This window comes from Melanotaenia boesemani, chromosome 17, assembly GCF_017639745.1.
Source record: "Melanotaenia boesemani isolate fMelBoe1 chromosome 17, fMelBoe1.pri, whole genome shotgun sequence".
In the NCBI taxonomy this organism is placed as follows: domain Eukaryota; kingdom Metazoa; phylum Chordata; class Actinopteri; order Atheriniformes; family Melanotaeniidae; genus Melanotaenia; species Melanotaenia boesemani.
The window spans coordinates 33,539,154-33,549,451 of NC_055698.1; the positions used below are offsets into that span (position 1 = coordinate 33,539,154).

Here is a 10,298-nt window from a genome sequence, read left to right on the forward strand (position 1 = left end):
AAACCTTCATGCATTTTAAAATAACAAACTCAAAACTGACACAAATAAAAGCATTTCAGTATTTTACTGGAGGCTACTTGTGGGCCTGGGGAGTAGGGAAAAGTAAAAACACCTGACATGTTAAACTATTTTAATCAGAACATTAATAAACATGCAGTTACATGTCTCCAAGAACAGCTCATGAAGATTTATTTAAAATCTGTGATGAAAACCGGTAGATATTTAAATTTAGTTGAAAGTGTTTCAGCCAACCACAAGAACTTGTGGAACCCATCCCCATAGCACCCGCTGTGTTTGGGTAAACGCACATGCTGGTCGTTGACACGTTTGTTCTGTGCTGTTCAAGTTGAAAAACTGAAATCCGGCTGACTTTAGTCGGAGCGTTCAGCAGCGAACGTAAAGACGCAACGTTCGGGCCACCGGCTCTCCGAGGGGGCAGGGCGAGCGATGCCCGGTCCCTCCGGCTTGGACCGAAGCAGCACCGACAGTTCAAAACAATTCAGGATGAAGGAATTTTTAAACACTAAGCTTTAAAAACTGCCTGCTGCTGATGGATCTAAGACCCAGAGTGCAGCCGTGACTGGTTCTGGTCCTGATAGCCGGCAGCCGCTCTCCATCTTTTTTATTTAACTACTAATAACAGGAAAACATAGAAAACCGCATCACATTTCACTCCAGAAGTATCAGGTGTAGGTCACACCTCCTCGATATTATTTTCCCTTTTGTTTTAAAACATATTTTATACCATAGAATTAATGAATTCATTTTTTATTATTTTTTTAACATTAGAAAGATGATTACAACAAGAGAAAAAAACAAAACAAAACACTGTTCAAAAAGGAAAAGCAAGAAGTTAAAGAATCTTAAGTAGAAATGTGTCCGCTCCATCTTCCTGCTACTGCGTAACACCGGTGTTGTGCCATAAAGTGAACGTCTGCCTGAAACTGATCATACGGTACTAGTAATACTCGGTAATCTGTACGGTACTAGTAGTACTCGGTAATCTGTACGGTACTAGTAGTACCCGGTAATCTGTACGGTACTAGTAATACTCGGTAATCTGTACGGTAGAACTCTAGAAGGAAAGCAGACCACTTTCATGTAGATTCTGCATTTTATTGACAAGAAATTTGCCGTAATCAATTAAAAAAACTTTGTAAATCAACATAAATCAAACTTTTTGGACTTTACATTCTAAAAACCAAACACATGAAGCCCAAAGAGTGAAGCAACATGTCTGAACATGGCAGCACCGTGTCGGTTTTTTACCGAGAGGAACAGCCGTCTGCTCACTTTCTGTCAACATTCAATCTGTGGCACAACACCGGTGTTTTAGTGGTACGCAGTACCAGACCAGATTACATCCCCCCTGCCTCTAGTCCCTCCATCTTCCTCTCCCACGGAGACGTTTGACAAAATGAGACATCACGTAAAACATGATCAATCCGATCGATCAACCAGCTGCAGGAAATATTTCATTTGTAAGGTCAGAATGAGTCTTTTACTGTTGGTTGAGGAATAAACGTCTTCAGAGGCTGAAAGGCTGATGAGAGGAAGATGGTGAATATATATACAATATGAACTGTCATTGCACAACAAATACATCAGTAATCATTGGCAGTGAAATTCTTAGATCCCAGGATCTCCTAACGATGCTAAAAAGAATATAAACCCCAAAAAATAGCTGAACACAAAAAGCAAGAACACTACAAGTTCTACAGTAAATATATAATAAGCAATAAGAAGTTGTTATTTAAAGGCGGCGTTGCTGCTGACAGCATTTAGAAGTCTCATGTCCTGCGGTATGAAGCCGTCCCTGAGCTGGTGGGAAGGGCTTGAATGCTGAAACTCGATTGGACGAACCACTGCTGATGGTCCGTGACGCTTTAATTTCTGTCTACAGGAAGGCAGCAGCAGAACTGAGGCGTGATCAGATTTCCCAAAAGGAGAGCGAGGGAGGGCCTTATCCGTGTTTGTGTAAGGGGTGTAAACATGATGGAGTGTGTTCTTGCCGGCGTAGAACAGCTGATGTGTTGGTGGTATCTCGGCAGGACTTTCCTCAGGTTGGTGCTGCTACAACAAACGCCGCCTCCGGCCATGAAGTCTCGGCCCTGTCGAAAACTTCACACAGTTCTTCCACGGCCTCGTTGGTATCAGCATGTGGTGGAACATACACTGCTGGAGTACAGCCCGTAGAAAAAATTACCACATCTGAGCACCACCTGTTCACCATGAAACAGACGCCGCCTCCCTCGCTCTTCCCTGAATGTTTAGTGTGGTCCAGCTGATAAACGGAGTCCCTCGGGAACAACGGTGCAGTCCGGGATCGAGCCAAGTTTCCGTTACAGGTGTTAACCTCCCGTTAAAACGCCATCCTGCTCCGAAGTGTGTGTATATATATATATACACACAGTATTTCACAGAAGTGAGTACAGCCTTCACATATTTGCTAATATTTCATTATATCTTCATGAAACACTAGAAATGAAACTCTGACATACAGAATCTCAAAGTTTAGTTTTTATAGTTTGGTGTCCTGTACAGAAAAGTTTCATTACTACAGTCCCATGAAAAGACATAAGAAATATTAGTGAAAATACGAGGGATGTACTCACTTCTGTGAGATACTGTGTGTATATATATATATATATATATGAAGAAGGATTCACCCTCCCAGTCTCTGTCCTGGTGTCTCAGGTAGGACAACGTGTCCTCTGGGACAGAATCGGTCTTCATGCCGATCTTCGTCAGCATGCGTCGCTGTGCTCTTCTTCCCTTTGTGTGTCCTGTCCTGTTTCCTGGCTGGTTGTCCAGGCCACGGTTGCCACGGCAACCTGAGGCTACATTAGAAAGGAAACCCAAGCAGCAGGTGTTGATGTCGTGATGTTTAATTCATGGTTCGGCCGAGGTTCAGAGTGAGCGCGCTCAGTGAGGACGCAGGCTGCTCTCAGGTCTGTTTACTGTTTGTTTACCGTTTACTCCTCCAGCTTCCCGTTGGGAAGAAGTCAGCTGTTTTCTCTGAAAGGACACAAACCTGCAGGTGATGCTGAAGCTGTAATCCCTCTGGAGGCACCCTGACCCCAGAAAGGTTCTTATTCCTTATTCATACGTCTGCTGACACCAGACCGGCCCACTGGCTGAGTGGCTGAAGGAGCCTCATTGAACCTGGAGGCTGTTCTATCTGAGCAGATGGATCCCAGAAACCTGGTCTGGATTCTATAAAAACTTCCTCAAATCCACATCAGGACCAAAACCAGGATTTGTGTAGCCCAGAAGAAAAGCCAGACTTTTTAATTCAGCCGGCTGCGACCGGATCCGATCACAGCAGCGTCAGAGTCCAGGTATCAGGTTCTATCTGTCTGACCCGCCTCTGTAAGGCTACACCAAACCGGAGAGTGACCACGGAGTAAACAGCTGCTCCGCAGTCGTCCGCAGGTTTCACCCAGGAGACCGCCGCCGATCCGGCTCTTCCTCCGGCCCGGCCCGGGCATCCTGATCCATCCACAGGCCGTCACGGGTTCCTCCGTCAATCATTCAGCGAGTCGCCGTCGGCATGAAAAGGAGGTGAAAGTGAGAGGCTAGGCTGGATGTCCGACTGTGAGCGGTATTCCAAGGAAAACGGCGAGCAGATGTTGAGACGGAAAAGAAGGGAAGATGGCTGCTGACGAGCTGGCGTTGAGGGGAATTCTGTAAGAAGAAGAAGAAGTTGTTGACGGACAGACGAGCAGGACAGAAAAGATCCAACTTCAGCCAACACACGGACTTCCAGCAGGACTCGGCTCCGCCGTCGCCATGGTGAACACCGGCATGCAGCTGATCAGCTTCACCTGCGCGGTGACGGGCTGGATCATGGCCATCGCCGTCACCGCGCTGCCGCAGTGGAAGGTGTCGGCGTTCATCGGGAACAACATCCTGACGTCGGAGATCAAGTGGGAGGGGATCTGGATGAACTGCATCTACCAGACCACCGGACACATGCAGTGCAAGACCTACGACTCCATGTTGGCGCTGCCGCCCGACATCCAGGCCGCCCGCGCCCTCATGTGCCTCGCCATCTTCATGGGCTGGCTGTCCTGCACCGTATCCTGCTGCGGCATGAAGTGCACCACCTGCGCCGGCGATGACCGCCGGGCCAAGGCCGGCATCGCGCTGGCGGGCGGCATCCTCTTCATCCTCACCGGCCTCTGCGTCCTCATCCCCGTGTCCTGGACCGCCAACACCGTGGTCCGGGACTTCTACAACCCCAACGTGCCCGTCATGCACAAGCGGGAGTTGGGCCAGGCCATCTACCTGGGCTGGGCCGCCGCCGTCATCCTGATGCTGAGCGGCGCCGTCCTGAGCAGCACCTGCCCGCTCATGGAGAGGGGCGGGCGCTACCGCCGGGGCTACATCGGCCGGAGCTTCGCCAACTCACCCGCACCAGACCCCCCTAAACCCATCACCTCCAACAGCCTCCCGCTGAAGGAGTATGTCTAGGAAGAGTAGGGATGAAGACGATGAGGAGGAGTGTGATGCTTCTTGAGTCTTCTGAAGTATTAAAATGAAATTTATTCTGTTTGTTTTGTTCAGTGTTTTGCTGCACTGAGACTTACAGATTTACAGCAGCACCTGAAGGCAACACGATGATGTCACCAAGGTGACTGTGTGTGTGTGTGTGTGTGTGTGTTGAAACTGTGAAATAAAGATAAAAAGTCAAAGAAAAATCTGTGATAGACTCAGTTTGTCCCAGATTTTCCTCTTAAAGTCTGACATGGAAGTTTCCATCCGGGAGCAGATCCGAGTCCGGGAGCAGATATGGACCCAGATCATGATTCGGACCCAGGTCTTGATGCAGTCCAGGTCTCCAGGTCTTCAGAGCGACTCCATGAAGAAGGAGAGTGTGCAGAGTGTTTCTGGAGGAAAACAGAAGAAACTTTATTTAAACCAGTCAGGCGTCAGTAACGATGCTGCAGTGAAGTTTTGTATAAATTAACACTTTTTTTACACGTTTGGTTGAAACCTGGTGAAAACGCTTTAGTTCTGTTTGCACATTAAGACTTCAGGAGTTTCAGCTTTAACTTTAGTTTTATTTCACGTGTATTTGGTTTAGTTTTGTTCATTTGACCTCTTTCAAGGGCCCGGACGTTTCCTGAATAAAACCCGACTTTTCTGGAGCCACCTGTGTTTTCATCCCTCACAGGAACTAAAGAAAATCTGCTTCAAGTAACAAACATTTTCCCAAATAAAAAAACTAAATCAAAATCTTGACCCTGGAAGTGGGAGTGTCAGGCTCACCTGCATGCCTAACCTGTGACCTGCTGGCCTCACCTGTGACCTGCATGCCTAACCTGTGACCTGCTGGCCTCACCTGTGACCTGCATGCCTCACCTGTGACCTGCTGGCCTCACCTGTGACCTGCTGGCCTCACCTGTGACCTGCTGGCCTCACCTGTGACCTGCTGGCTTCACCTGTGACCTGCTGGCCTCACCTGTGACCTGCTGGCTTCACCTGTGACCTGCTGGCTTCACCTGTGACCTGCATGCCTCACCTGTGACCTGCATGCCTCACCTGTGACCTGCTGGCCTCACCTGTGACCTGCTGGCCTCACCTGTGACCTGCTGGCTTCACCTGTGACCTGCTGGCCTCACCTGTGACCTGCTGTTCTGCTTCTGGAGAATCCAGAGACTTCCACCGGCTGGGAGCAGATTCCAGCAGCGACAGGTCGTCCAGCCTCAGCGTCTGCAGCAGACTTTTCCTCCGCAGGAACCTGGACTCCAGCTCAGGAAAACAATCCTAACACAGCAGAAACACGTGGAGCGGGACAGGAAGGATACTGTCGTCTGTAGAACCGTTCGGCGTCCTGAAGCCACGCCAGCATGTCGGTGATGGACGGGGCGGCGGCGGCGCGCTCGGTCACAGCAGGCAGATTCAAACAGTCGGCGTTCTGCTCGTACAGCTGCAGGACCGCAGTCAGCTGGTTACCCACGGCGTCTCTGACCGACTGAAGGACACAGCTGAAGGTCACAGGAAGTTAATGTCAGCTGACTTTTACAGTCCATCTCTACAATCTGACTGACCCCTTCAGGTGCCCCCCAAGAACGGACAATCAAGCTCTGACAAATAAATTAATGAAAAAAAGATTTAATGCACACAAGTTAGATATGCCAGATAGTCGGGGGTCCTGTGGGGCCCCAGATCTGATGTTTACTCTGGAGCCCCTCCAGCAGGTCGGTGTGGTGGCTGACTACACCTCCCCTCTTCACCCTGTACACCTCCAACCTTAAACACACCTCCGACCTTAAACACACCTCCAACTTTAAACACACCTCCGACCTTAAACACACCTCCAACTTTAAACACACCTCCGACCTTAAACACACCTCCGACCTTAAACACACCTCCGACCTTAAACACACCTCCGACCTTAAACACACCTCCAACTTTAAACACACCTCCGACCTTAAACACACCTCCGACCTTAAACACACCTCCGACCTTAAACACACCTCCGACCTTAAACACACCTCCAACTTTAAACACACCTCCGACCTTAAACACACCTCCGACCTTAAACACACCTCCAACTTTAAACACACCACCGACCTTAAACACACCTCCGACCTTAAACACACCTCCGACCTTAAACACACCTCCGACCTTAAACACACCCCGACTTTAAACACACCCCCGACCTTAAACACACCTCCGACGTTAAACACACCCCCGACCTTAAACACACCCTCGACCTTAAACACACCCCGACTTTAAACACACCCCGACTTTAAACACACCTCCGACCTTAAACACACCTCCGACCTTAAACACACCTCCGACTTTAAACACACCTCCGACCTTAAACACACCCCCGACCTTAAACACACCTCCGACTTTAAACACACCTCCGACTTTAAACACACGCCGACCTTAAACACACCCCCGACTTTAAACACACCCCCGACTTTAAACACACGCCGACTTTACACACACCTCCGACCTTAAACACACCTCCGACCTTAAACACACCTCCGACTTTAAACACACCTCCGACTTTAAACACACCTCCGACCTTAAACACACCTCCGACTTTAAACACACCTCCGACCTTAAACACACCCCCGACCTTAAACACACCTCCGACTTTAAACACACGCCGACTTTAAACACACGCCGACCTTAAACACACCCCCGACTTTAAACACACCCCCGACTTTAAACACACGCCGACTTTACACACACCTCCGACCTTAAACACACCTCCGACCTTAAACACACCTCCGACCTTAAACACACCTCCGACTTTAAACACACCTCCGACTTTAAACACACCTCCGACCTTAAACACACCTCCGACTTTAAACACACCTCCGACCTTAAACACACCCCCGACCTTAAACACACCTCCGACTTTAAACACACGCCGACCTTAAACACACCCCCGACTTTAAACACACCCCCGACTTTAAACACACGCCGACTTTACACACACCTCCGACCTTAAACACACCTCCGACTTTAAACACACCCCCGACCTTAAACACACCCCCGACTTTAAACACACCTCCGACTTTAAACACACCTCCGACCTTAAACACACCTCCGACTTTAAACACACCCCGACTTTAAACACACCCCGACTTTAAACACACCTCCGACTTTAAACACACCCCGACTTTAAACACACCTCCGACCTTAAACACACCTCCGACATTAAACACACCTCCGACATTAAACACACCTCCGACCTTAAACACACCTCCGACCTTAAACACACCTCCCACCTTAAACACACCTCCGACCTTAAACACACCTCCGACCTTAAACACACCTCCGACCTTAAACACACCCCCGACCTTAAACACACCTCCGACCTTAAACACACCTCCGACATTAAACACACCTCCGACTTTAAACACACCTCCGACCTTAAACACACCTCCGACATTAAACACACCTCCGACCTTAAACACACCCCGACTTTAAACACACCCCCGACCTTAAACACACCTCCGACGTTAAACACACCCCCGACCTTAAACACACCCTCGACCTTAAACACACCCCGACTTTAAACACACCCCGACTTTAAACACACCTCCGACCTTAAACACACCTCCGACCTTAAACACACCTCCGACTTTAAACACACCACCGACATTAAACACACCTCCGACCTTAAACACACCTCCGACCTTAAACACACCCCGACCATAAACACACCCCCGCCTTAAACACACCTCCGACCTTAAACACACCCCCGACCTTAAACACACCTCCGACCTTAAACACACCTCCGACCTTAAACACACCTCCGACTTTAAACACACCACCGACATTAAACACACCCACGACTTTAAACACACCTCCGACCTTAAACACCCCCCCGACCTTAAACACACCCCCGACCTTAAACACACCTCCGACCTTAAACACACCTCCGACCTTAAACACACCTCCGACCTTAAACACACCTCCGACTTTAAACACACCTCCGACATTAAACACACCCCCGACCTTAAACACACCCCCGACCTTAAACACACCCCGACTTTAAACACACGCCGACTTTAAACACACCCCCGACTTTAAACACACCTCCGACATTAAACACACCTCCGACCTTAAACACACCCCCCACTTTAAACACACGCCGACCTTAAACACACCCCCGACTTTAAACACACCTCCGACCTTAAACACACCTCCGACCTTAAACACACCTCCGACTTTAAACACACCTCCGACCTTAAACACACCCCCGACTTTAAACACACCTCCGACCTTAACACACCTCCGACCTTAAACACACCTCCGACTTTAAACACACCTCCGACCTTAAACACACCTCCGACCTTAAACACACCTCCGACTTTAAACACACCTCCGACATTAAACACACCCCCGACCTTAAACACACCCCCGACCTTAAACACACCCCCTACCTTAAACACACCTCCGACTTTAAACACACCCCCGACCTTAAACACCCCCCCGACCTTAAACACACCCCCGACCTTAAACACACCCACGACTTTAAACACACCTCCGACCTTAAACACACCCCGACTTTAAACACACGCCGACTTTAAACACACCCCCGACCTTAAACACACCTCCGACCTTAAACACACCTCCGACCTTAAACACACCCCCGACCTTAAACACACCTCCGACTTTAAACACACGCCGACTTTAAACACACGCCGACCTTAAACACACCCCCGACTTTAAACACACCCCCGACTTTAAACACACGCCGACTTTACACACACCTCCGACCTTAAACACACCTCCGACCTTAACACACCTCCGACCTTAAACACACCTCCGACTTTAAACACACCTCCGACTTTAAACACACCTCCGACCTTAAACACACCTCCGACTTTAAACACACCTCCGACCTTAAACACACCCCGACCTTAAACACACCTCCGACTTTAAACACAACCGCCGACTTTAAACACACGCCGACCTTAAACACACCCCCGACTTTAAACACACCCCCGACTTTAAACACACGCCGACCTTAAACACACCTCCGACCTTAAACACACCTCCGACCTTAAACACACCTCCGACTTTAAACACACCTCCGACCTTAAACACACCTCCGACTTTAAACACACCTCCGACCTTAAACACACCCCCGACCTTAAACACACCTCCGACTTTAAACACACGCCGACTTTAAACACACGCCGACCTTAAACACACCCCCGACTTTAAACACACCCCCGACTTTAAACACACGCCGACTTTACACACACCTCCGACCTTAAACACACCTCCGACCTTAAACACACCTCCGACCTTAAACACACCTCCGACTTTAAACACACCTCCGACTTTAAACACACCTCCGACCTTAAACACACCTCCGACTTTAAACACACCTCCGACCTTAAACACACCCCCGACCTTAAACACACCTCCGACTTTAAACACACGCCGACTTTAAACACACCTCCGACCTTAAACACACCTCCGACCTTAAACACACGCCGACCTTAAACACACCTCCGACTTTAAACACACCTCCGACTTTAAACACACCTCCGACCTTAAACACACCTCCGACTTTAAACACACCTCCGACCTTAAACACACCCCCGACCTTAAACACACCTCCGACATTAACACACCTCCGACATTAAACACACCTCCGACCTTAAACACACCCCGACTTAAACACACCTCCGACTTTAAACACACCCCGACTTTAAACACACGCCGACCTTAAACACACCCCCGACCTTAAACACACCCCCGACTTTAAACACACCTCCGACTTAAACACACCTCCGACCTTTAAACACACC

General features: G+C 49.1%; 2 protein-coding genes across 3 annotated transcripts in view; one reads left to right on the top strand and one right to left on the bottom strand.

Moving 5' to 3' along the window:
- The first annotated feature begins 3,792 nt into the window (after positions 1–3,792).
- LOC121657117 (claudin-4) lies at positions 3,793–4,476 on the top strand. The gene has a single exon (XM_042012506.1). It carries the CDS (start codon positions 3,793–3,795, stop codon positions 4,474–4,476), a length of 684 nt encoding a protein of 227 aa, XP_041868440.1.
- The window catches only part of c19h1orf109 (c19h1orf109 homolog (H. sapiens)), a 19,084-nt gene continuing 13,196 nt past the window's right edge, over positions 4,411–10,298 (bottom strand). Inside the window, exons 2-4 of one of the 2 annotated variants that reach the window (XM_042012508.1) lie at positions 5,814–5,993; positions 5,628–5,746; positions 4,411–4,892 (exon numbers count right to left, since the gene is read on the bottom strand). In XM_042012508.1, coding sequence (XP_041868442.1) covers positions 4,852–4,892; positions 5,628–5,746; positions 5,814–5,993 — 340 coding nt within the window. In that variant the 3' untranslated portion in view covers positions 4,411–4,851. Of the gene's footprint in view, positions 4,893–4,915; positions 5,275–5,594; positions 5,747–5,813; positions 5,994–10,298 lie in introns of those variants that run through there. The other variant, XM_042012507.1, reaches the window with a different exon arrangement.

What these genes read in the sequence shown, in the direction of transcription:
- LOC121657117 (XM_042012506.1), top strand. Translation starts at nt 3,793, where the DNA reads ATGGTGAACACCGGCATGCAGCTGATCAGCTTCACCTGCGCGGTGACG.